At 47.1% G+C, this 27,033-nt stretch overlaps 3 protein-coding genes across 10 annotated transcripts in view; 1 reads left to right on the top strand and 2 right to left on the bottom strand.

Moving 5' to 3' along the window:
- The window catches only part of Creld (Cysteine rich with EGF like domains), a 38,491-nt gene extending 37,179 nt beyond the window's left edge, over window positions 1–1,312 (bottom strand). For 4 of the 8 annotated variants that reach the window (XM_065455237.2, XM_065455239.2, XM_065455240.2 and 1 more), the window contains exon 1: window positions 1,150–1,312. The gene's annotated coding sequence lies outside the window, so the exon portion shown is untranslated. Of the gene's footprint in view, window positions 1–950; window positions 1,077–1,149 lie in introns of those variants that run through there. The other 4 variants (XM_065455241.1, XM_065455242.1, XM_065455243.1 and 1 more) reach the window with 2 other exon arrangements.
- Window positions 1,313–11,639: 10,327 nt separating this feature from the next.
- The window catches only part of LOC139046854 (uncharacterized), a 56,811-nt gene continuing 41,417 nt past the window's right edge, over window positions 11,640–27,033 (bottom strand). Inside the window, exons 9-10 of the mRNA XM_070520773.1 lie at window positions 13,702–13,791; window positions 11,640–12,077 (exon numbers count right to left, since the gene is read on the bottom strand). Coding sequence (XP_070376874.1) covers window positions 11,881–12,077; window positions 13,702–13,791 — 287 coding nt within the window. The 3' untranslated portion in view covers window positions 11,640–11,880. The remainder of the gene's footprint in view (window positions 12,078–13,701; window positions 13,792–27,033) is intronic.
- On the top strand, window positions 18,006–23,682 carry LOC135920962 (uncharacterized). Its single transcript, XM_065455249.2, has 3 exons — window positions 18,006–19,526; window positions 21,911–22,139; window positions 22,956–23,682. Exons 1-3 carry the CDS (start codon window positions 19,490–19,492, stop codon window positions 23,152–23,154), a joined length of 465 nt encoding a protein of 154 aa, XP_065311321.1. The 5' UTR covers window positions 18,006–19,489; the 3' UTR covers window positions 23,155–23,682.

Raw genomic sequence — 27,033 nt, 5'->3', positions numbered from 1 at the left:
AAGCAATGTATTTCCTGGGATTCTTCAATTGTAATTTTTATGAAGGTGAATTATTGAGTACCGCAAGCAAAACAATAAGCAAATACACAGGGTTTTCTACATGAAGTAAACTAAATGTGCAGTCTTAGGCCAGTAGTACTATATGATCCAAACCAACGACAAAAAAATTTAGCCACTGCAGCCTCAGATGGATAGACTGATAAACTCCTGCAAAGCACAGCCGATTTGAGAAAAGAAATGAAAAAAAAACGACAACAACAAAACAATAATTACAGCTTAGTTGAACTGGCTGTCATTACAAACAACACGGTTCTTTACGACTCGATCGTGAATGAATGGTCGTAAATATGCAACACGCCGAGCGCAAATGCTGAACTAATTGAAGCCCGATTCGGAAGCTTGCTTGCTGCTTAACTAGGAGTATTGCAGTCGCGCAGTGACTTTTTATCGCGATCAAGCCCTATCAGAATCGAATTTCTTAATCGCAATTGGCTCCTTTGCGCGAACTGCGCAAGGGGATAGAAAGTGCACGTGTGACACCGATATAAACTATGCAAAACGAAAAGCCGGGTGGCGTGCAGAAGTTCTCCTCGCGGCAGAATTACGTGACTACGATAGGCATCGCGTTCACTTTATCTGTAGAAAGGGCCTGCGGCTTTCTTTGATTTCCCGCAATAGAGCAAGCGTAAATTCAGAAAAGAACACGTCATCTGATAAAGTGCGTCTTTATAGGCAGAATTGACAAACTTCACTAGCGATAGCCAACACGAAGAGCTGATTGCACGGTCTGCGTGTCCTTAACAGTCGGCAAATAACGAGGCACAATTCTAACCTTCGATAACGACGCTTCTGCAGAAACAATCGCTACCCCATTGACGGGACGAAACCAACCTCTGTATCGGTACGACGAAAAAGGAAGCTGGGCCGCTTCTACACACAAAAAAAATTACCTGTGGATATGTATTAAGCTCCTATCGATCATCCAAGCAAACAATAAGAGCTCAATAGGGGCTAGAAGCGAAACAAAATCAGCTGTAGGTTTCGAAACCGGTCATTGATGATGCCCATCTCTAATTCGCGGCGACGAATGAATGGATCGGCGGCGATGGCGGGTTTGAGAGTGAGGAAATGCTCTAGATTGTGACTTGCCTTTCAGCTCCTGACGGCGGGTTCAGTAGGTGCGCGGGTGACGCAGCAACGTGATCGAGTATTCTAAACGAAACGCTCGATCAGCGACACGCAACATCTACGCCGAGCCACCAATAAAAGCCGTCCACGAAATTTCTCCGAGCGCGAAGGTGGGAGGCAATGACGATGGCGATTGGACTGGCTCATTGCTCACCGCTCTCTCGCTGTCTCGGTTGCCTGACTTGGCGGCTGATTTGGTCAACACCGATCATAACGGCAACGAGAGCTTGCACTTACATTAACCATTCTTCCTCTACTAAAAGCGACAGAAGGCATGTGGCTAGGCAGTAAACGTACTACTACCATCAGTTACAAATTGCCAGTATCGGGCTTCGGTGACCAAGCGTGCCACCTCATCTGTATACGTGGATGCACCTGTTCACAAATTTTTTCATATAAGGAAACTCTAATTTGAGGGTTAGGAATAAGCTTCAGCACTAAACTTTACTGAATGGTGCTGCCCGTCGAACAGCTATCCATACCTCCTCTTGTTATTATCTTTGTAAAGTTGGCTTCTCCGTCTCAAACGTACACGCGCAGAGAAGGCTACCCTAAGCCATTGCAGCCTTCTATTCAGAAATTTAAGAGGAACCTTAGTGTTCTGTCTTCTTAGTGTTCTTAGGAACCTGTAGTGTTCGTATTATGTACGTTATTACGTTAATCATATCTCTTTTAATAATAATCCCCGAGCGCCTAGCTCTGAGCTTTGACAATAGGTGTTACGGATATTTCAGAATGGTTCCGCATCCATATAGCGAAACAGCCGGGAAGATGTATGACGATATTTCCCTACGCGAAAATTCCTCCACTTTAGTGTTTCTACTTATTGACATGACTCATTTGTTTCAGGCAGTAAAACCCTTTGGTGATGATCATGATTGTGAGCCTTCAAAACTTGATACATAGGTACCCTCTATGGGTGATGGGTCAAGAATCAAACATGAATGAATTTACTCCTCTTTCTTTCTAGCCACCTCTGACGATCGAGTCTCATTACAGGCTCTGCCCGTGTCCTCCAAGAATCTAAGGAGGTGATCCACGGCGGAGCTGTGGTGCCGGCCAGGAAACAAAAGGCGGCCCAGGCGCGTCAATCCCTTTCTCCTAAGAGAAGACGGGGCAGGTAAGCAGATCGTGCAGGACCACCACCAACCAACGACAGCGAAAGCGGGTGAAAGAGCCCAAAAAAGCTGTTCGGCTAAAAGAAAAAAATTCTGGCAGAATCCATCTACGATAGTGCTCATAAAATGCGCTAAAGATATACGGCAGGAGCAAGTACGGCAGCACGGACACTGAACTTCCAACTAATGTTCATTTCAAACGATTATACCCGCCATGGTTGCTCAGTGGCTATGGTGTTGGGCTGCTGAGCACGAGGTCGCGGGATCGAATCCCGGCCACGGCGGCCTCATTTCGATGGGGGCGAAATGCGAAAACACGCGTGTATTTAGATTTAGGTGCACGTTAAAGAACCCCAGGTAGTCAAAAATTTCCGGAGTCCTCCACTACGGCGTGCCTCATAATCAGAAAGTGGTTTTGGCACGTAAAACCCCATAATTAATAATTACTTAATTCAAACGATTATCCATTTTATGCCCTGCTCATCAGGTACATCATGTACACATCATCATACAAAAAATTGTAAGATCAATCAGTTCATAAGTAAGATTGTATAGTCAATCCATTCACGTGTGTAGATACCTCGAGAGAAAAGTCATTTCTTTGTCCTGCAACGCCAAAGACGGACAGCTGACACACTTAATTATCACCTGCTTTCCTTATGAAATACCCTTCAACTTTTGTTTATTTTATGTCTTGTAAGGAAAGCAGGTGATAAGTGGGCCAGCTGTCAGTCTTTGGCCTTGCATGGGAAAGAAGTGACTTCCATTTCGAGGTATCTACACACGTGAACGGATTGACTATACAATCTTATGTATGCACTGACTGCCTTTTACAATGCTTTGTGTGATGATGCGTGCATGACGTGCCTGATGCGCGGAGCATAACATGGATGGTCGTTTGAAATAAACCCCAGTCGGAAGTTGAGTGCCCGTCCTGTCGTATGCGTTCCTGTCGTCTTCGTCTTGAGCGCGTTTTACGAACAGTGTCAAGATGAACCGACTCGCCGAAATCAAGGTATCGTTGCCGTCTACGATGATTGCTAAAGTTATATGTGCGAGCATTCGCATAGTACGTGCTTTACTCAAATTCCATGCACGGCCGATTGAGCGGAGGGGGACGGTATACCTGTGCCCGTTTGGCTCCGTTCATTTTGCAGCCAGTCACACTGCTCGTCTCTGGATGCCTATAGCGAGTCGATCACAAGATCGATCAACTTTGTGATAGTACAACGGTGGCGGTGCTCTTGCGCTCTCAGCTGCTGCGCGTATTCGCAACTTTCACAGATGGTAGAAGCGCCACGGGATTTGTTCGTGAAGCTAGTGAAGCAGCGACGAGAGGATCGACCTCAGCTGACCGAGCAACTGCGGCATTTTCAGGCACCGAAAACAGTGCGGGCAACTTGCCTGAATATCAGTGCCTTTGCAAAGTGGAAGCGTGGAATATTCAGGGGAAAAAAAGAAATCGGTTTGCGCAACCAAATCATCGAAAGCGAAAATGTTCCCAGTGATCGAGTGATCACACAAAGAAAACGGCAGGCGCCCGCTCTACACATTCGGGGCGTTTACATGAATCCGGCAGAAGCGGGTCGAGTCAGCTTGTCGGGTTGCAATGGGTCTGTCGAGCTCCGGTAAACTGTCGGTTCGCGTTGAGCAAGCGTCGAGTCGGGCTGAGCCATGCCAAACTGCATGGGGTATAGGTTGACCCATCCCGAACCGTTTGCAGCGCGCATGTAGACGCTGACGGGTCTGGTCAGCCGGCGCTGATATATTTGCACTGGACCGCTGAGGCGTCAACGCTTTATGCACCGGCAGCGGGAATTAGAGCTGTTGCAGACGGCTGTGGGAACCGAAAACCCTGTTCTACCGCGTTGATGTCTCCACTCGACGCTGGGTGTGTGCGCCACTGTTATTCAGACCTAACGGAAGCGAGTTCACGCAAACGCGATCACGTTGGTCAGCCCGATTTCTGACACGACTTTCTCGCGTCCCGGATTCATATAAGCGTAACCTTTGTCTCTCAAATGTATTCAGGTCCCAAAAGATCCTCGTTCAAAATGTACTGCGCCTTATTGTCCAGTGCCCAGAAGTACGGTACCTTTCCTATACAACGACCTCCCCCCCCTCCCGATCTCTCCATATATCTGCGTATCATGATTTTGGGAAGTAACCACAAGCAAAACCGCTTCGGGTTGCCCCTTTCTTCAAGTCTCGTGTTTTGCTTTTGGTTACTTCCCAGAATCATGAATCACCAACTGGTCGAAACCCACACACTGCTATATCTGCATATCGCTGCATGCCCGGCTTTTTGTCTGGTCTCCTTTGCTGATGGCTCTGTTTTTGTCGTCTATGCTCATGGCGTTCTTTTACAGCTGAGCTGTTAGAACCCGCTGGGTTTCTCTTGACGTGCGCAGCTTCGCCGAGCTGGGGGAAAGAGAGCTGAGAGAGAGTGAAAGCAGAGTATAAAAATAGCATCGCGCAGCATAGCGACGCGCTGAGAGGGTGAGTGGGGCCTAGAGGGGGAGAAGGAGCGGAGCGCACGAGAGCGAGGAACGCGGCCCGGATGGGTTCCCTCTCCTGTCGCGCACGAGGGAGGGCGATCAAGCGAGCGAGGAGGGGCGTTCTTCTCCGGCGGCCGCTGTACTCCGTTTCGTACTACATCAGGTGCAACGCTGTGGAAGCTACGCAAGTAGTGCGGTCTCCAAATTTTATCACTCCGCGCGTTCCGTCTATGATTCGCTGGGCACCAGCGGCGTTTGCTCGCCCGAGCATGCACGTGAGGCAGCCGCGACGGCATGCAGATAAACAACGAAATAACGAAAAGCAAATTGATATATAACAATGCGTTAGCAACCGAATGAGTGCACGTTGTTGTTTGCTTCTAAGGGTGAATTCTTATTTTCGCTCAGAACTGACCTTGTATAAAGAACAATTTCACAAAAATCGGTCAGAAGACACCGAACTGTTTCTAAGTGCGAACTCAGCCACTGCAAAAAGTACCTCTAGCCTCAACAGCGTTGCACCTGATGTATGAAACTGGCCTCGATTTCGTCCTCGCCCGCCGCTCCGTACAGAGTGAAGGCAACCGCGGCGTTTCTACGGCGTCGGCCAGTGGCTACGCGAATCGCGGACGCCGTACTAGGGGACGCATTGCCGGCGCTCGTGCGTCTTGTGTGTGGTTTGGTACTACTTTACTGGCCTTCCCCAGTTCCGCTGGTCTCTGGTGTTTGCGACAGCAGAGCCACACAATTTCTTTCCTTGCATTCCTCCAGTGCCGAAAACACAGAATAAAAAAAAGGCAATAGTTCTAAAAGATGACTATTTTGACCTTCCGCTGGATTTGTAAGCTGCTGGCCGACTTCTTGTCCGAGTCATCCGCTATTTCCTGGTCAAGAGAATGCGTTAAAAGCACATCGCAGGCAGTCTGATCTGCCTGCAGAGTCACTCCTCCTGTTCGGTTTCAAAAGTGCAAAAACACAAGTTCTTTATAGGGGTGTGCGAAGGAGTCTTTGAAACTGAATCGATTGCGAATCGAATAGTGCCAGAAACGAATCAAGTCGAATATTTTTCGAATAGTTTGCGAATAATGCGCAACCATGGTACCTTTAATATCAAAGTATTATCACATCCTGGTATAATGCCACGTTATAAAGTTTCTGTCATGAGGCTGCACATTATAAAGCATGCGGTACTAAAAGCCCAAAGGAATCATCAGGAACAATTTACTGAGTGGTTGGAGCGCAAATTCAGGCTCTTCGGAGCATACGCGGTCATGTATCGTTATATGAACTTTAGAAATGTCGTTTCATTGGTCAATTAGACTTTGTGTATACCTTCGCGACCAAATCACAAATGGGTGCAGTGTGCGGCGATGGCAGAGCGAGAAAAATAAGGGCTTTCTTTAGTTGTAATCTTCAGAGCCGGTGGTGGCACATTGAATGAAGTGTGTTGCGATGAAACATTTTAACGCGACAGCGTTAAGGAGCTCGTGTCGCAGAAAAGCCGGTGTCGTCGGCGTTGGTGTCGGCGTCGGTGGCGTTGGCCGTGAGCGATAAATCCCAGCAGGCCCTTCATGAATAAAAAATGGCTGTGGCTTAGCTAAGGTTAAGCCAAGGATGCGAAGCATACTAGCCTTTATTTTAGTAGCCTGGTGAACTGCTGTTGCTTGGCTATATTTGGTTCGGCTAGACGAAGAAACAACTCATGCGTTACTCTGCTTCGCCTTCAAGGGTGGAACGCGACAGCGTTCCAGTCGACACGCCAAGGGGCGCCCCCCGCATTGGACGCGGTGAGCGTCGAGCAACGCAGCGTTCGGCGCGGCAACGAAATGTGCGCCTGAGCAAGCGACGCACGCCTGAGCCTTAGAAACAGCTCGTTTCTAAGGCAACACCGCATTCACTAGAGGCGCTTTTGTACCGCTTTGAAGCATCGTACTCGTGGCTCAGTGGTAGCGTCTCCGTCCCACACTCCGGAGACCCTGGTTCGATTCCCACCCAGCCCGTCTTGTAAGAGTTGAGCCAAAGCCACTTCTCCTCTGTCGTGACGTCACGGTGTCACGTAGTTTCAAGGCGACACCGCCGCGCCTGAGGAGCTGGGTTGAGCTCTCGTAATATGCTCCGCATAAAAACAACTTGCAAGATGGGCTGGGTGGGAATCGAACCAGGGTCTCCGGAGTGTGAGACGGAGGCGCTACCACTGAGCCACGAGTTCCATGCTTCAAAGCAGTACAAACGCGCCTCTAGTGAATGCGGTGTGGCCTTAGAAACGAGCTCTTCTAAGGCTCAGGCGTGCGTCGCTTGCTCAGGCGCACATTTCGTTGCCGCGCCGAACGCTGCGTTGCTCGACGCTCACCGCGTCTGATGCGGTGCGCGTAGTCGCTGCGCCGAAGCGCATTGTCTTACACCCCTTGGCGGGTCGACGGGAACGCTGTCGCGTTCCACTCTTGAAGGCGAAGCTTAGGCGTCCTCCAGTTTTTCATGTTTATTCCGAGAGAAAGACACAGGTTTCCGCATCTATAAGTAGCACCAAACAATTACCAACTGCTGAACAGCACGTCCAACCAACAATTAATTGCGAATGATTGTGTTTAGCCGAAAAAAAGTCCATCATGTGAGAGACACAGCGCGCTGTACACTGTTAAGTCCTCTGTGAATCCACTGAGAGATACCGCATTATTGCTTCAAAGACATGTTCGACCGCGTATAGTATTCGAAAAAACTATTAAGATTTTCGAACGCACGCGCGCCCCTACAGTTCCTCAGATACTTTGTTTGCTTGTTCATAATACACAGCATTCACCTCTACATGGGGGTATAGTAGTAAGAAATACGTCGAGATATCAAGCAAGAGCCCAACACAATATGCAACATTACCTCCGCGATTATTCTAGGGGCAGCAATGACACTTTGTGGCAAATCTTCTTGCAGCTTCAATAAGTGCAATATAGAAAAAAAAGTTATGCAACTATTTCGCCCATAGCGTGTTCTTTTTATAGCAAAATGTTTAAATCACGCAAATGGACGCTACAGTGCAGAGATTTGCGCTCGCGATTATTGCCGAGCGTATTTACTAATGAGCAGCAAGAGAAAAGTTACCGTCAGGCCCTTCTTGAGCGTTTTGCCATGCACTCTAAAAACAGTTGCACCCTTTGGGGTGTATATTTGCCACACAACGATAATCCTCCTCTGTCTTGTCCGCATTTCCTTTATTTTATGCGGCGAGCCAGGTACTTTCCAGTAACGAACGGCATGCGCGTTATGAGCATGACACAGCATTCCCGACAGAAAAGTGACGAGCGAAGCGTTTTCAAGAAAGGAAATGCGGGCAAGACAGATGACGATTATGGTTGTGTGGCAAATATACACTCCAAAGGGTGTAAACGTTTCCTAGAATGTGGCTCCGCGGATCGGAAGCTTCGATCTCGGAGGCCGTAGTGTTGCCAATGTAGAACTAAAATTTAAACCGCATTTTTAATGCGCCCGTACGGCGCCTTCTGCTCACTCGGAGCAGCTTCAGCGGCGGTTCCAACGCGCTTGCTGGCGCAGCCTCGGAGACCAGGGGAGATATTCTGTAAGTGTCTATCCAACTATAGTGGACATGTCCATTCCGTCCGATGCTGAAGATCTGATTGGCTGGGATTGTCTGTCTCCTCCACACGTGTTCCCCAGCCCATCAAATCAGAACTTCACCAGCAGACGAAATGGACATGTACATTTACGTAATGCTCCGCACACCCCCCTACCCCCAGGTGCTTACAAACTTGTTCAGCAAGTCCCCTCATAACGATGACCGGATAAACTTGGTTACATTCCTGGCCCTCTGTTAAACTCGAGTGACTGTCGGAAGCGATATTTTGATTTGTAGCTTGTAATATTCTACGAAAATTGCCTAAAATGTGTAAGTTAAAGAAAAAGAAAACACAAAGTTTACAAATCCGCAACTATGCCCTAAAAGCAGATGCCGCAGTTCTGTCAACTGCTGCGTTCGAGCATCTAAAGCGAACAAATTTGATATGCCATATTACTGCTTAGGTGAATTCATTACATTTACAGGTTTTTTTTTTCTTTTGCAAAAGTCGTACTGACAAATAAGGGGGTTATTTCAGAGTAGGGTACAATACATCAATTTTGGCCCCTTTAGATGTGCCATTATGTGCAGTTTACAGAATTGTGGTATCGCTTTTCATTGCAGGGTTAGGGTGCGGACCCATTAGCGGCGAGGCACTAGGCCACCTGTCGCTTAACCACTCCCGGCCAGTCTGCCGCTCCTCACCAAGCACTTGCATCGGGCTAGCCGGTACAAATCCATGATGGTAGGTATCGCCAAAAGTTCCAGGGACACTAAACAAATAGTAAAGCAATGAAGGGGGCTAGTTGGTGAACGTTCATGGTTATATTGCGCTCAGTTTTACAAACACGATGTTAAGGAAGGACAGGATGTGGACGGACGTACCGCAAACTACCAGCAAACTACCGCAAACTACTATATAAGCGCGTTAACAGTATTAAACAGTTGGTAGTTTGCGCTGCGTCCGTCCACGTCCTGTCCTTCCTTAATATCGTGTTTGTAAAACCGAGCGCAATATAACCATGAACACTAAACAAAGAATCAAACACCAAAAGCGATAGCGTTTGTGGTGTTCGCTTCTTTGTCTAGTGTCCCTGGGAGTCTAGGCGCTGCCTGCTATCATGCCGCTTCTCGGCAGCTTTCCCGCAAAGCGTAGGAGCCCTGGCCTGAGAAAGGCTCCTCCTGCTTTTCTTTTTTTTTTCCTAAGCGTTTTTTCTCCTCCTCCCTCTCCCGCAAAGCGGCAAGGTTTACCTGGCGCAAAGCGAATAGGTCCGACTGCTATTTTTTACCACTCCTGCCCAAGATGAATGATGGTGCTGATGATTAACTGACCTCTGCTTCGAAACGGACGGGAGATGACAGATAGTCGCCAGCCTTCTTGAGTTAATCAGGTATGCTATGCGTTATTTTTATTCCACCATTTTGTACACCTCTACTTATCTTCTCTTCCTCAAACTTTTTCTATCTACCTTGTACCTCTACCCATGCCTGTAACGAATCCGATCGTATCAACCTCTTCCCCGCTTTTTTTTTTTCAATACTAAATTTTTATTCCTTATCTCAACTGCTGATAGGTTGATGCTTCCATCCACTTTAAATGCAAGCGCATCGGACGGCAAGTTACTTACGGGTCTCACTGGGTGAATGCCTTCGCATTCCATTAGGATGTGCTGAGAGGTCTCCGGAGTTTCGCTGTAGCAGACGCACGCTTCATCTTGTTGCGAACATTTGTTGGCGTACGATTTTGTTCTTAGGCAACATGATTGGGCCTCAAATAGCAATCGATGCACTGCCGCTTTTGCAAAGCACTAATCAGCACCTTGCGTGGCCGTCGTCGCAGCAACGCACACGGGGAGAGTGGGAGAGTGGTCTCAACTCGTGTCACGTGACTCCCGCGCCGGCAAGATGAATACGTGGTGTGGTCAGCACACCGCTGTTAAGCCTCGTGACGGCCCCGATGTGTGGCATATTGTTGCGGGACGCTTACCGCCAGTGTGTCCCAGCCTTGTAAAGAGTTGTGAACTTGGTATTGTCGTTTTTTTTTGCATATATATTGCTGTTTTCATGAATTTATGTAGACGAAAACTCCATGATCTAATTAAAAAGCTGCTTCCTACTGCCAGTAGAATTTAAAATAAATGTTATAAATGAAACAGCCCCATCAAATTAGGTGCAGTGGTTGGCGAGAAATAAGATTTCTCCGTTCCCATGCAATTAGACCGCAGTTCGCGAGCTAAAGCTTCCTCGTAAAGGGGAGTTGAAACAGTTTTCTGACTAATCGGGTTTAATCATAGGCCTCACTATTAATCGACGCCGTCTCGTGAATACCATGCTGCAAAAATTTTTCGAATCTTTGATCTATAAGTGCTGTTACCGCACCGTTACTCGGTTTTCTCTTTGTTATCGTCTTTGCTAGCTCACCGGAAGCCACACACGGAGCAGCCAAGAGGGCAAAGTTTTGAGCGTCTCGGCCGCAAAACAATTCGTCGTGACACCCCGTGGCGGCCGCGGTAGACTGCATGCTAAGCCTAACTGTCGCGAGCAGACCGTCACTGCAAAGACAAAATTATTTTTCTGTCTTTCTTAGATTGCACATACACTTATGTTTCATTTACTTAACTCAAAATTAGCAATCTCGTATTACTGAGATTTCTTACGCGATCTGGCTATGGTGTTAGGCTGCTGAGCACAAGGTCGCGGAATCGAATCCCGGCCATGGCGGCCGCATTTCGATGGGGGCGAAATGCGAAAACACCCGTGTACTTAGATTTAGGTGCACGTTAAAGAACCCCAGGTGGTCGAAATTTCCGGAGCCCTCCACTACGGCGTGCCTCATAATCAGAAAGTAGTTTTGGCACGTAAAACCCCATAATTGAATTCTTACGCGATCACGAAACTAGCCAAGAGCATTGCTGGGGTCCAGCTGCTTGCGATGACGCTGCAGGACGACATTGCGGAAGCGTGAGCAAGCGATTTTTTTTCGCTGTTCTTGGCACGAGATTGCAAATTCCCTGTAGTATTATGTGCAATAATATTTAGTCCACGCGTTCACAGCAGCCTGTACGACAAGCCGGGAACGTTTTCGAACCGCCTCCTAAAAGGGTTTCAGGGCCCCTTATAGTCAGCTGACGACTCTATAGGTCCTTCTTCACTCCGCCGACCGGGACTGGGGCCTCGCGTTGGACGACTTTGTTCTCTCAGCGTCCGTATTGTGTTCCTTGCTATTCGGCGCGTATGACACTATACGAGCACTAGAACAACACATGTATGTATCTGGAGTGCATATTTTTATTCTACGTGTTCACTGCCGACATTCCTTGGCAGTTTCAATTTGAGGGTGTAAAACTAAAAAGAGAGACGCACTCTATAGCGATTCAAGCCAGGAGAGGAGCCGGCTTCCGCCACATGTAGGGCGTTCTCTAAGAGAGTATATACGATCGAGCCTTTTCTGCCTTCCAAACACGAACGGCTCGTGTAGCAGATGTGGACTCGCGGAAACTGCGTAGCTCCTTCACTTCTTCTTGAGAGCGAAGATCTGGCCGTCGCACCTGAGCCGGTACTCCTGGACCTTCTTGCGGACGGCGATCTCCATGCGGAACTGGCGACAGAGCGCCTGCAGGGTGCTTGTGAAGCGGGTCTCCAGGAATTGCTCCGACTTGCTCTCGTAGTGGTCCAGCGTGCGGTGGATCCACATCAGGCGGCCGTTGGCTGCGTGGAGATGGAACGGAGGCTCAGTAAGTCTTGGCGTCGCCACTGGCGAGTCTGTTTCGAGGCGCTATGCAGGTATGAAAGAAGAAAAAAAAAAAGACTGGGAGGGAGGCGGCATTTGGCACAATCCAGTACATCACTCTAGGTCTATTTGCTATAGCGGATGCTTGATTGAATTTTTGAATATAATAATATTGATTGTATATATATTTTATTTATTTATTTAACATTGTCCTTACAGGCCTCGTATGAGGCATTGGGTAAGGGGGGCGTTACAATAAGATTAACAGAGTATATAGAACATATAAAAGCATAATAGACATACATTATTAATTGACAGTGAAAAACTATAAGCCTATCTTATACAAGTATTAAAAGCATTGTACAACATAACAAGGTCTGGAGTGTACATATTAGAAAAAAACAAACGATACAGTTTCTTTAATAAACAATGAAAAATAATGTTGCCACTCTAGTACAAATAATAACAATACTAAAGAATACAAGAATAATAAGCGAAATGAGCTGATAAACAAGAGAGCACATAACTGGAATAAAAAAGGAAAAAAGCATCGTGCACTTTATTGATGTTGCGCGGTGGAATATGAAATGATGAGCTGGCGGAATTTATCGGGATTAGGTTCGGAGACGATGAAATCAGGAAGAGCGTTCCACAATCGAATGGCACGAGGAAGCGCCGACCAGTTGAATGCATGCGTGTTCCCGTAGATGCGTGTGAAGCTGAGGTGATTATGTAATCTGTGAGATGTGAAAGGTGCGACTTCAAGCCGTAAAGAAGATTTTCTATCCGCATAAACGTACTTGTGAAATAATGATATGAGTGCAAAATCGCGTCGAGTACTTAGTGGTTGAAGTGAAATATCAAGTTTTATTTGTGAGATGCTTGAATTGTAAGTGTAGTTACGCGATATATATATATATATATATATATATATATATATATATATATATATATATATATATATATAGATAGATAGATAGATAGATAGATAGATAGATAGATAGATAGATAGATAGATAGATAGATAGATAGATAGATAGATAGATAGATAGATAGATAGATAGATAGATAGATAGATAGATAGATAGATAGATAGATAGAAGTTGCCGCCCCAGCTCACCGTCAGGTCGTTTTGATCCAGTCAAGTCGAGCCCTAGTTATTTTTTTCAGCGATAAACATAAAGGAAATTGTGTCCTAAAAGCAGCAAAGGCTGAATTTGGCTGGGGCTTCAGCACGGAATTAAAAAAAAAAGAAATGCTTGGCCTTCTTTTTCTCTATTAGCAATCAGCCTCTTACCGCTAAAATTAACGCAACGATTGGAGTTTTCGAAAAGTACTTTATCAGTGTAAACTTATTTGCTGTTTATGTCTAGTGTGCACACCGTTTCTTGTTTTCTTTTTTTTTTCGTCTTTCATTTCGCATCTACGGAAAACCTGGGAAGCCAGCATACCGGGGCCGTGAGCTGGCCCAGCTTTGATACCTAGTGTCAATCAATCAATCAATCAATCAATCAATCAATCAATCAATCAATCAATCAATCAATCAATCAATCAATCAATCAATCAATCAATCAATCAATCAATCAATCAATCGAAACTTACGCTTCAGGAGCCTGGCCACCTCAGGAAGAGCGTCAGGCATGATGTGGCCGGGCATGAGGCAGCCGCACAGAGCCACCACATCGTACTCGGCTGCGCAGAACAAAATAAATATAAGAAAGGGCAAAGTAAAAAAAAAAAAAGAAATGCGCTCGTTTGGTCTAACCTCTGCGCTGCGCATTTCCACGGGGAAACGGATACACTAACTTAGCACGATATTTTACTACAAATTACCGATTCTTTCGCCCTACAAGTAAATCACGACAACTTAAAGGGGTTAAGGTAAAGTACTTTCCTTGCTTGTGTTGAGGTAACTCATACGCTAAGTTCCGTGCAGAGCAGCGGTTACTGGATGGGTTGGTGGTCGTTCGGTGAAGAAAACGCCCGATCCCACTGTACGGTATTTATGCAAATCTAAACCAATGACCCCGCCCTTCTGTAATAAGTAAATAAATACAAATGATAAATAAATACATAAATAAATAGGGAACGAGTGTTCTCTCGTAGGTAAGTCGATTGGAATATTAACAAATGTAAAGCGTTGTACTTATCTGTCGCGAACGTTTTCCACGTAAACGTTCGCCAACGTTTAAGGTGATGTAGAATAAATCCATGAAACGTTGGCTAAAGCCAAATCGAATCAAATCGTCTTTCAGCCAGCGAGCATTGTTTACGACGTATGCACAAAGTAAACCCATCCCTTAAATTAATATATGGGGTTTTACGTGCCAAAATCACTTTCTGATTATGAGGCACGCCGTAGTGGAGGACTCCGGAAATTTTGACCACCTGGGGTTCTTTAACGTGCACCTAAATATAGTACACGGGCGTTTTCGCATTCCGCCCCCATCGAGATGCGGCCGCCGTGGCCGGGATTCGATACCGCGACCTCGTGCTCAGCAGCCCGACACCATAGCCACTGAGCAACCACGGCGGGTCCCCATCCCTTAAAGGAATAGAAAATAATAAAAAAAGATTTGATGTTTATCTTTAAATTGCCCTTGCACAATACCAAAAAAAGTCCATTTTATCATGAGAAGAGGATTGATTAAGCCGCAAAACAACTTATACCTGAAGAATGGGTGGCGACACCGTCTTGAAGCTCCCGCACTAGCTAGTTATGACGTCACGAATTTCGACGGTTAATATTTTGCATCAATAAATATGGACGCACTGTACTCAAGAAGGATTGAACTTGACAGGTTTCAAGAACGATTGATGATACACAACGACCTGCCGGTCTATGCACTATGCACAAGGCAGAATTTCGCCGAAGGCTGAGGCTATACTCAAAGCTAATGCGAACTATGTCATCTCCGAGGAGACGGAGGAACGACACATTATATGGTTCCCGGCTCACACGTCCCCCGACACCCCCGTACCCAACCTCAACGAGGAGGTCCACCGCGTAGCGCGAGGTCTCACGTTCCGCGCCTGCGAAGAAGGATCCTCTCTTGGGGTTGGAAATCCAACGGAGGCATGGACAGAGAGGGACAGAATGACCAGATACTGTGACATTACAAAATTTTATCAAAACTCAAGGCGGGTTTATCCGCCCCCTAACCCCAAACTCGACAGGGCCCAAGCGGTAGACTGGCGGCAGCTACAAACAAAGACCTTCCCCAACCCCGTGCATCTCAGGAGGATATATCCGGACGTCTACTCAGATGATAACTGCAAGCTATGCAGCAGCGCTCACGCATGTCTTAGACACATTCTCTGGGAATGTGACGTTATATGCGAAGAAAATGCAGTTTCCCCAGATGAAGCTGCGGCGCGATGGACGGCCGCGTTGCGCAGCTCAAACCTCGAAAATCAACTATGGGCCATCCAGCAAGCCCGTGAGGCGGCGAGGAGACAGGATCTCCGGACCTCCTCGGGGGCGGCCTAGGCCCAGGCCACGAATTTGCCGGATTGTTAATAAAGTTGTTACCACCACCACCACCACCTACCTAATTCACTTCACTTTTCTAATAAACCAACATACTTACAGCGAAATTAACAAAAATAGAAACTTGAAACAATGCTTTATTAGTAGGTGTGTGCGAATATTTGAAAATTTCGAACATTCTCTAACATTATGTCGTTAACATTCGTATTCAAATCCATAACTAGGTAATGGAAAATTTTCTACTATTCGGTTCGATATGATGAATATTCGAACGCATCGACTATATTGCTGGCTGTGCAGGAGCAAACACGTTTCTCGGAGTTTGTTCTATCTAATCTTTGAATATATGCCTGATCTTGTGATGAATTTGTTATCGTTGCGTGCTTCTACCAAAATTTCACCTCTAGAGAACGCTCACCCGTTCACGGCTTCGCGAAAAAGCAAGTTTCTCAGTAGCAAGGGGCACACGTCTTTGGACCGCGCCAGCGCAATCAGAGCGCATGGGGAGGTGATGGGGGGAGTGGGGGGAGGAGGGGCGGCTGCTCAAACCAATCCAAGTGCAACAAAAGTGCTATTTCCAGGAGTGCAGGCCCAATGGACCAGTCCTCAACAGCAATGCCCGGTAACGCGGCCTCACTATGCAAATATAGCAGCGCCCCTCCGCGTGACGTAGGCATGCAACATACCATGCATGCAAATATACCTTGCATGCAAATATACATGGTATGCAAACATACCAGCGTCCTTCCGCATGTCCACGTCGCGCCTTCGAGCAGCGTATCGCATGCCTGTTAACATATTTCAGGATGAAGCGACGGCCTACCCGCTACCACAGTACGCACCCGAGAGAAACCTGGGACTTGGAAGTACAGATCTCAAAAACGATGGGCATTCCACGATGGGCATTACCACGATGCCTGCGAGCGCCGCGGTATGCTAAAATGGGCTATTTAAACGAGTCCGCGTGTATTGCGCATTAAGAGTGCTGTTTCCTGGGTGAGTGGCCACACTGTGCTGTGTGGTGACGGTACACGGTGACGGTATTTGAATGTGATTGTATATCTATGCTCCTTTCCTTATCTCTATTTGCTATTACTTCACCCTCCTCTCCTTCCCATCGTAGGGTAGCAAACCGGATCTAGCCATCTGGTTAATCTCCCTGCCTTTCCCCTTTCCTCTGTCTCTCTCTCACACATCAGGTGGTTTTGTCACATATATCCCTCCCCGTGGTAGTAAGCGTGCAAACGTTGATTCACAATATGAATAAACCCTAGAGCCTGTCACAATTTCATCGCAACCAGGTACATTCCTCTCCTCTGGAAAACACTTGCTCGTCGCATACATCACTCCCAACGATATGACACGTGCTGACGTTGATTCATGCGTCGAATAAACAAAACAGCGCCGATGGATTTCTACACCAAAACAAAAATGTAAGTCTATTATAGTCTGCCACAATTTCAGCGCCGCCAGCTGCGTTCACTCATCTGGAAAGCACTGGTTCTTCGCATACATCACTCCCAACGATATCACACGTGCTGACGTTGATTCACGCGTCGAATAAACAAAACAGCGCCGATGGATTTCTACACCAAAAAAAAAAGGTAAGTCTATTATAGTCTGCCACAATTTCAGCGCCGCCAGCTGCGTTCACTGATCTGGAAAGCACTGGTTCTTCCCATACATCACTCTCCATGATATTACACGTGCCAATTTTGACTCACGGCACGAATAAATGAAACTGTGCAGGTGGGTTTCTTTTTCCGAAGAAAAAGGTAAGTCTGGTTCCTTCAGCGTCTCAAACTTTCAGGGCACCCAGATACTTTCCCTTCTCTGGAAAGCACTTATTTATCGCGCACATCACTCCCCACACACGCTCTGAAGACGACTAACGCGATAAATAAACAAATGGACACAGAATAATTTTCTCGAAAAAATAAAAATAAAATGGCAAAAAGATGTCGTCTCAGCCAGGTCCAATGGAACTTTTTCTTAGGCTAGTTGGTGCGTGTTACTGAAGTACTAAAGCGCCGAACAGACGACACAAGAAGCGCTCATCCGTGTCTACAGTCTTGTGTCGTCTGTTTGCCGCTTTAGTAGTTCAAACCCAATCGGTTCCCTCCAAAGCGGTGGTTCTTAGAATGCATCACTCCTCACGCAAGCACTCAGGCACATTGACGCGATAAGTAAATGAATAGGTGCATGTTACTTTTCTCGAAAAAAGGAAAGAATAATCAGGAAGCCTATATACAGTCTGTTGTAAAATGTGGTATCAAACCGCCGCGTCATGTTCGCGCTGTCAATGCGCAGGCGCCAAGTTCTTTTTCTATGCTCACTCCCCCTTTTCCCTTTCCCCTTTTGCTTTATATATACGTGCATTAAACTCTTGTGCGTTGTTCTCGGCTAACCACTGGGTCGTCAACGTCTCCCTTCTTACATGACGGCAGTTACGCTGCCGCTGCTATGTTACAGTGGCGACGAGCCAGGAAGGCACCCACGCAGTCAAGGTAGAACCCGACGCTAAGTACCCGCAGACAGCCCTACCGCTGACCACGATGGCCTCCTACATGCTTCCGAACTTCGACGACGTCGCAGATAAGTGGTAGTCTTACCTCATCAAAGTGGAAGCGTATCTTGAAGCTAATGCCATTTCGGATTCTACTAAGAAGAGGGCACTTCTAGTGGCTGCACTTAGCACGTCGACGATCCAAATCCTAATGGGAAGGATAGCACCTGCAAAGCCCAATGCCGTAAGCTTTGACGAAGTAGTCAGGGTGTTAAATGACCACTATGACCCAAAGCGGAACGAAATCGCTGAAAGTTTGCAGTTTTTCAACTGCTGTCAGCACGAGAATGAATCCATTCATGATTTTTTCGTTGCAATTCGGCGCATAGCAGACAATTGCAATTTTGGCGACTCGCTGAGCAGGCTACTTCGAGACAGAATTGTCTGTGGCGTGCGTTCAAAGGCTGTGCAAAAGCAACTTCCGTCAAAGAAGGAATTAATGCTGGAGGAAGCGGAGTCGATAGCAATAGCCGCTGAAACTGCCGAAAAAGACGCCAGTACAATGTCCGTAGACGTACCGCTTGTGCTTAAAGTGGAAGCACACCGCAAGCTACCATCGAGATCAAGCACTGAAAGCGCAGGGCGACTGGAGTGCGGAAGGTGTGGCAGTTTTAGACACTACAGCAACAGCTGTCGATGGGCTAAAGCCCGATGTTACTCTTGTGGCCAGAGGGGTCACTTGGCAAAAATGTGTCGCAGCCGCAATGGTAACGGTGTTCTCAGCAATCGGAGAATCCATCACGCGAAAGCCCTGGCGGTGGAAGACGCCGTTTCAGAAGAGGACAACAGCGATAGTGCGCACATCTGGACGTTGGCGTCAGCACGAAAGAATGCTCTTCAGCCACCAATTAGGCGAACGTTTAGATGGGGAGGCGTGGATTTATCCATGGAAGTAGATACTGGTTCCCCGGTGTGCGTAATATCGCGACAGCTTTTTGATAAACATCACAAATGCTGGCCAAGCTTGAAACCTTCACACGTGAAGCTATCCTGCTACAATGGAAGATTGCGGGTGGTGGGCGAGCTTCAACTTTGTGTGAAATACCGCCATATTTCTGTTTACTGTGCCCTTGTAGTGCTAGACTGCCCCGCACCAAGCTTGTGCGGCCGAGACCTGCTAATGCTCCTGGAACAAGCGGGCGTTCCGGTACTACAAGTGACGGGTGAAGGCGAGGCCACGGCGAATCAAGTGGACTGTCCCAGGATCCACGCCATCTGCGACACATACCAGGACGTTTTCTCAGAAACCTTGGGGTTGATCAAGGGACCACCAGCCAGCCTCCTGCTGAAGGGCGACGCTGTTCCCAAATTCTGCAAGGCGAGACCTATTCCATATGCTCTACGTGACAAGGTATCGCAAGAACTTGACCGGTTAGTGTCGCTGGGTGTAATATCGCCAGTCAAGCATTCTAATTCGGCGACGCCCATTGTACCCGTTCTGAAGAAAGATGGCTCGGTCAGAATTTGGGGTGATTTTAAAGCTACTCTGAATCCTGCTTGCGCCACGGAGCAGTACCCACTTCCGGTAATTCAAGATATCTTTGCGTCATCAGGAGGAGGCCAGTTGTTCAGTACGCTCGACTTGCGGGATGCTTATAACCAGGTGCTTTTAGACGAGGACTCTCGGAAGCTTTGCGTTATCAACACTCACAAAGGCCTGTTTTGTTACAATAGGCTTCCGTTCGGCATTTCCTCGGCACCCGCAATTTTCCAAAGAAAACTTGATACCATCCTATCTGGGTTACCTGGCGTTCAGGCTTACTTGGATGACGTTCTAGTCGCGGAAAGGGTTGAAGACTGCGGAGCTCGATTGCAAATGGTGTTAGAACGGTTCAGAGAACACGGCGTGAAGCTCAGATACGATAAGTGCAAATTTAGCCAGCCATCTGTCGCTTATCTTGGGCATTGTATTGATCGTACCGGCCTTCACCCAACTGAGAAGAATGTAGATGCTATCATGAATGCCCCTAGTCTCGAAAACCTAAGTGAGCTGCGTTCGTTCCTTGGTATGATCTCGTTCTATTCAAAGTTTTTGCCGAATATGTCAGATACATTGTTCCCATTGTACCAGTTGCTAGAAAAAAAACGCACGCTGGCAGTGGAAGTTATCACAGGAATCTGCATTTCGGAAGGCAAAGCAGCATCTTAAGGACGCCGAGATCCTTGTGCATTTTGATCCATCGAGGAAACTGAAGTTGGAATGTGACGCATCCGCTCGTGGTATTGGCCTCGAGCTCCACCACTGGAAAAGCTGGCGCCACCGTCGGCGTGACGTGCTAGGAGGGATCACGTGGACATAGCGGCCGCGTCGGCTGCTTCGGGCGCGCCGAAGCGAGCCGAAAACGAGCTTAAATTCCCTCGTACGCTGCGGTTTTCATTTAGTGGCGAAATTTTCACGCTTCGAGATGTCTCCTTTACAACGCTTGAAAGCACTACAATAGGTAGTGGCTGCCTTTGAAGGCGCGCGACATGGTAGGCTACTGCTCGGTGCCGCAGGGCCGGACGCACGTAACGGAGGCCGGTGTCAGCCTTATTCGCACGTAGCCGCAGGACAAGAAGCTCTGTGAAGCTTGGCTCGCGAAACATAAAACCGGCAAACAGTCATCGGCTACAACTCGGGTATGCAGCAAGCACAGACGCAAGGAAGATTTCTGCAGCGGCGCCCGGTCTGCGATGTTCTGGAAACGCGCACTGAGACGCTCGCCCGAGTCCGCTGCCCAAATAATGTCATGACGGTTTAGTCTATGTACTTGTCGATACTATAGATACTGGCAAGTTCGGTGGAGTGGAAAGGCAGCGGTAAGAAGCACATTTAAAGAAAGCATGGCATATGGTCATGTTTGTGTTATGAATTAATGCAGCGGGAAATTGCACGCTGAGAACGCCGATAAACATACAGTGCGACGCAACTCGAGAAATAGTATTGAAAGGTCAAAGAATTTAGAAGAAAAAAAGATTGAATCGTCGCGACGGCACATCACAGTCCCGTAGGCGTCGAAGTCTCTACAATGAAATTATTTTTGAACAGCTCTGATAGCGCCCACGCAACAATGGTTGCTTGTATACTGTCAAATGCTCATATTCTGCGGCCTTAAGCTCACGGCACGGTGCGAAAACGCGCGCGCGCAGAAAGCGAAACAGTGCGCGGACAAGCATGCAGACGCGCAGTCGGTCGCTGCGAATCTGCGCGATCGCTGCATTGAGGCTTCATTCTATTACGCTCCATTTAGTTATACACACACTATAAGAACATATTTCACATAGTTTGCTCTCAGCGTTTACCTACCTTTCAGGCAAGAAGCCGGTTCGGGAGACTCCATCGCGGCAACCGCGCGCAGTGGCGTTCCTTGTACGTATTCGGTAAAGAGATAGCGGCTGTAAACGATTGCGTGCTTTCAGTTTGCCCAAGATTATTATTTAGACAGTAAGAAACTTCTCTCGTTTCGAAAGTACTTACAGAAATGTCCGGGAGAGCTCGCGCGTGGTGTTTTCAGTGAGCGCTGACAGCAAAACCTATGAGGAGCGCGCCACGTGATCCCTCATACTACGCCAGCGAGGCGCTTCCGATAGAGGGCGACTCCGTAACTCCTCGCCGCCAATAGGCGCTGTTCTTTTTCGCACAATTGGAAGCACCAACAGACCAGTCGGGTTCCGTTCCCGAACCATGACAAAAGCCGAAAGAAATTATTCTCAATTAGAACGTGAAGCAGTGGCACTTGTTTTTGGGGTGACTAAGTTCCGGGATTACCTTTTAGGTCGAGAATTCGTCCTCGTTAGCGACACCCAGCCACTTCTAGGACTGCTGAGGCCCGACCGCCAGACGCCTGCCATGGCTGCAGCTCGCATCCAACACTGGGCCCTCTACCTGGGAGGCTACCGATACGAGCTCGGATATGCTCCGGGAAGGCTGCTACTGAATGCCGATGCACTGAGCAGACTGCCGCTGCAGGGCTCCGATCTCGTCACGAAACCTGACCCTGAAGAGTACGTATTTTGTTTCAAAAGCCTGGATGAAGGGATAGTCACAACACGGGAGCTAAACGAGCTGACAGCCAATGACTCAACCTTAGCTCGCGTGAAGTAACACGTGTTACACGGGTGGCCGAAAGGCGCAGAACGACTTGACCCTTCCTTGGTCCCCTTTGCTGATCGCAAGTTAGAGCTATCTCTGGCACACGACCTCGTCTATTAGGGACACCGTGTCGTCATACCTTTCGCAGCGCGTAAGCGCTTGCTGCAATTATTGCATGAAACGCATCAGGGGTCCTCGGCAATGAAAACAGTTGCGCGGTCCTTATTTTGGTGGCCAGGAATAGACCGCGAAGTATACCTCACGGAAGCTCAATGCGAGAACTGCATTGCCAATTTGACTATGCCACTAGCGGCCCCGCCGTTAAATTGGCCTTCAACGCAGGAGAGACGGTCGCGGGTCCAGGTCGACTTTGCAGGACCAATAGAAGGTAAAATGGTTCTCGTGGTAGTAGATTCCCACACTAAGTGGATAGCAGCAGTGCCGCTGAACCAGGCTACTTCGGCAACCACCATTGACTGCCTACGGGATATATTTAGCCATTTCGGGGCACCAAAAACCCTCGTATCCGACAATGGAACTCAGTTCACCAGCCAGGAATTTGCAACGTTTGTTGACAGGAACAACATTACACACCTAAGAACCGCCCCCTATCACCCGCAATCAAACGGAGCGGCGGAGAGGGCAGTACGGACAATCAATGATGGTCTCCGGAAGATGCGACGCGGAAAGCTGGAGCATAACCTTATGCGTTTTTTGCTTAATTACAGGACTCCCCAGAAAACCGGAAAGTCGCCATCGGAAATGCTGCTGGGGTACCAGATACGATCGCGCCTGGACGCCTGCTTCCCTGCGGCGACTGTGTCTAATTCTAAAAAGGAAAACGACGAGTGGTTGCCTCCAACGGACTGTAGTGTACATGTCCGCAACTATACGGGTCAAATGGTAAATGGATACCAGGACGGGTAACAGCGACATCGGGAGGACGGATGGTCACAGTGGAGACTCCTCAAGCAATCGTGCGGCGTCACATCGACCAAGTGCGCAACCCTTACTGAATCCTCTCCAGCTGAACCACCAGGAAACGACCCAGGCTCGATCAGCAGAGACGGTACTCAGAGCGCACCGCCACTCTGCCAAGAGCCATCCGCGAGCCCCGACCATGCGGGAGAATCTTCACCCCAAGAAGCGTTTCGAGACCTGGACCACCAGGTCCAGGTCTGGACCTGGATCAGCCCTGGACCACCAGGTTCCAACACTTGTGGCATCCGGGGCAGACCAAGTACCCATGCAACCTGTTCGACGTTCCACAAGATCCCGCAGGCCAGTGCAGCGTTTTTAAGAGGGAAGTAATGTTGTAAAATGTGGTATCGAACCGCCGCGTCATGTGCGCGCTGTCAATGCGCCAAGTTCTTTTTTCTAGGTTCACTCCTCCTTTTCCCTTTCCACTTTTGCTTCATATATACGTGCATTAAACACTTGTGCGTTGTTGTGGGCAAACCACTGGGTCGTCAACGTCTCCCTTCTTACATGACGGCAGCTACGCTGCCGCTGCTATGTTACACAGTCGATGAAAATATCGTCACAGCCAGGTCCAATAAGCTCTCTCAAAAATGTTGGTTGTTTGCACAGATAAATTTCGACGCATGCGGCTGATGTTATATTACACGATCATTATACGTAGGCAAGTATTATTTTCTCAGAAGGGAAAAACGGTAAGCCTATAGCCCTAAAGATATCGTCTATGCCAGATTTAATGAATTATCTCGAAAACAGGGGTAATTTCAACGGATCCCTCCCCAAGCTTGCGCAGAAGCTGTTTTATCCGATAAATACACGAATGGCAAATGATTATTTTCTCGAAAAAAACTGAAAAACAGTAAGCCCATGAAAACATTATTTCAGCCAGGCTCAATAAATTATCTCGAAAACACTGGTTCTCCACAATGATCACACCCAACGCACGCGCTGAGGCTGCCTTACGCGATAAATACACAAACAGGCAAATATTTATTTCTCGAAAAATGTGAGAGAACGGTAAGCCTAACCAATGAAAATGTCGTCTCAGCCTCGAAAAATAAGGTCTCTTGAACGCACTAGTTCGCATAAATAACTCCCCAGGCATGCGCAAACACCGTTTAAGACGATCAAAATACAATTAGGCTAAAAATAACTCTCCCCCAATATTAAAAAATTGTAAAGAAGGGTAAATGGTAGAAAAAATGGTAAACCTGCCAATGAAAACTTCATTTTTCCGAAGAATAGTAAAGTGCCACGAAAGCGCTGGTTCTCTGCACATATCAGTCCCCGGGCATGCATTGAGGCCGCTAAACGCGATCAATGAACGATTAGGCAATGAATAATTTTTGCCCAAAAATTGAAAAAACGGTAAGCCTATAGCCCATGAAAATATCGTTTTTTCGACGAAAAATAAAGTGCCTCGAAAGCGCCGATTCTCCGCATATATCAGTCCCCGGGCCCACGTAGATGCCGTTTAAAGCGATAAATGAACGATTAGGCAAAGAATAATTTTTCCCTTAAAAATTGAAAAAAACGGTAAGCCTATAGCCCATGAAAATATCGTTTTTTCGACGAAAAATAAACTGCCTCGAAAGCGCTGGTTATCTGCATATAACAGCCCGGGGGCACGCATAGATGGTCTTTTACGCGATAAATGAACGATTAGGCAAAGAATAATTTTTGCTCGAAAATGGAAAAAAACGTAAGCCCAGGAAAATATCGTTTTTTCGACGAAAAATAAAGTGCCTCGAAAGCGCCGGTTCTCCGCATATATCCGTCCCCGGGCACACGTAGATGCCGTTTAAAGCGATAAATGAACGATTAGGCAAAGAATAATTTTTGCCCGAAAATTGAAAAAACGGTAAGCCTATAGCCCAGGAAAATATCGTTTTTTCGACAAAAAATAAAGTGCCTCGAAAGCGCTGGTTCTCTGCATATATCAGTCCCAGGGCACACGTAGATGCCGTTTAAAGCGATAAATGAACGATTAGGCAAAGAATAATTTTTGCCCGAAAATTGAAAAAACGGTAAGCCTATAGCCCAGGAAAATATCGTTTTTTCGACGAAAAATAAAGTGCCTCGAAAGCGCCGGTGCTCCGCATATATCAGTCCCCGGGCACACGTAGATGCCGTTTCAAGCGATAAATGAACGATTAGGCAAAGAATAATTTTTGCCCGAAAATTGAAAAAACGGTAAGCCTATAGCCCAGGAAAATATCGTTTTTTCGACGAAAAATAAAGTGCCTCGAAAGCGCCGGTTCTCCGCATATATCAGTCCCCGGGCACATGTAGATGCCGTTTAAAGCGATAAATGAACGATTAGGCAAAGAATAATTTTTGCCCGAAAATTGAAAAAACGGTAAGCCTATAGGCCAGGATAATATCGTTTTTTCGACGAAAAATAAAGTGCCTCGAAAGCGCCGGTTCTCCGCATATATCAGTCCCCGGGCACACGTAGATGCCGTTTAAAGCGATAAATGAACGATTAGGCAAAGAATAATTTTTACCCGAAAATTGAAAAAACGGTAAGCCTATAGCCCAGGAAAATATCGTTTTTTCGACGAAAAATAAAGTGCCTCGAAAGCGCCGGTTCTCCGCATATATCAGTCCCCGGGCACACGTAGATGCTGTTTAAAGCGATAAATGAACGATTAGGCAAAGAATAATTTTTGCCCGAAAATTGAAAAAACGGTAAGCCTATAGCCCAGGCAAATATCGTTTTTTCGACAAAAAATAAAGTGCCTCGAAAGCGGTGGTTCTCTGCATATATCAGTCCCAGGGCACACGTAGATGCCGTTTAAAGCGATAAATGAACGATTAGGCAAAGAATAATTTTTGCCCGAAAATTGGAAAAACGGTAAGCCGGCAACTCAAAGATATCGTTTTTTCGACGAAAAATAAAGTGCCTCGAAAGCGCCGGTTCTCCGCATATATCAGTCCCCGGGCACGCGTAGATGCCGTTTAAAGCGATAAATGAACGATTAGGCAAAGCATAATTTTTGCCCGAAAATTGAAAAAACGGTACGCCTATAGCCCAGGAAAATATCGTTTTTTTGACGAAAAATAAAGTGCCCCGAAAGCGCCGGTTCTCCGCATATATCAGTCCCCGGGCACACGTAGATGCCGTTTAAAGCGATAAATGAACGATTAGGCAAAGAATAATTTTTGCCCGAAAATTGAAAAAACGGTAAGCCTATAGCCCAGGAAAATATCGTTTTTTCGACGAAAAATAAAGTGCCTCGAAAGCGCCGGTTCTCCGCATATATCAGTCCCCGGGCACACGTAGATGCTGTTTAAAGCGATAAATGAACGATTAGGCAAAGAATAATTTTTGCCCGAAAATTGAAAAAACGGTAAGCCTATAGCCCAGGAAAATATCGTTTTTTCGACGAAAAATAAAGTGCCTCGAAAGCGCCGGTTCTCTGCATATATCAGTCCCCGGGCATGCGTAGATGCCGTTTAAAGCGATAAATGAACGATTAGGCAAAGAATAATTTTTGCCCGAAAATTGAAAAAACGGTAAGCCTATAGCCCAGGAAAATATCGTTTTTTCGACAAAAAACAAAGTGCCTCGAAAGCGCTGGTTCTCTGCATATATCAGTCCCCGGGCACACGTAGATGCCGTTTAAAGCGATAAATGAACGATTAGGCAAAGAATAATTTTTGCCCGAAAATTGAAAAAACGGTAAGCCTATAGCCCAGGAATATATCGTTTTTTCGACGAAAAATAAAGTGCCTCGAAAGCGCCGGTTCTCCGCATATATCAGTCCCCGGGCACACATAGAAGCCGTTTAAAGCGATAAATGAACGATTAGGCAAAGAATAATT

This window comes from Dermacentor albipictus, chromosome 6, assembly GCF_038994185.2.
Source record: "Dermacentor albipictus isolate Rhodes 1998 colony chromosome 6, USDA_Dalb.pri_finalv2, whole genome shotgun sequence".
NCBI lineage: Eukaryota > Metazoa > Arthropoda > Arachnida > Ixodida > Ixodidae > Dermacentor > Dermacentor albipictus.
Note: the sequence above shows the minus strand (reverse complement) of the source record. Positions and strands in the feature narration are given on the sequence as shown.

What these genes read in the sequence shown, in the direction of transcription:
- LOC135920962 (XM_065455249.2), top strand. Translation starts at nt 19,490, where the DNA reads ATGCTCTACGTGACAAGGTATCGCAAGAACTTGACCG. An exon ending in GTATCGCAAGAACTTGACCG is followed by an intron (nt 19,527 to 21,910) that starts GTTAGTGTCGCT and finishes ATTACCTTTTAG; the next exon opens with GTCGAGAATTCGTCCTCGTT. An exon ending in ACGAAACCTGACCCTGAAGA is followed by an intron (nt 22,140 to 22,955) that starts GTACGTATTTTG and finishes GCTTAATTACAG; the next exon opens with GACTCCCCAGAAAACCGGAA.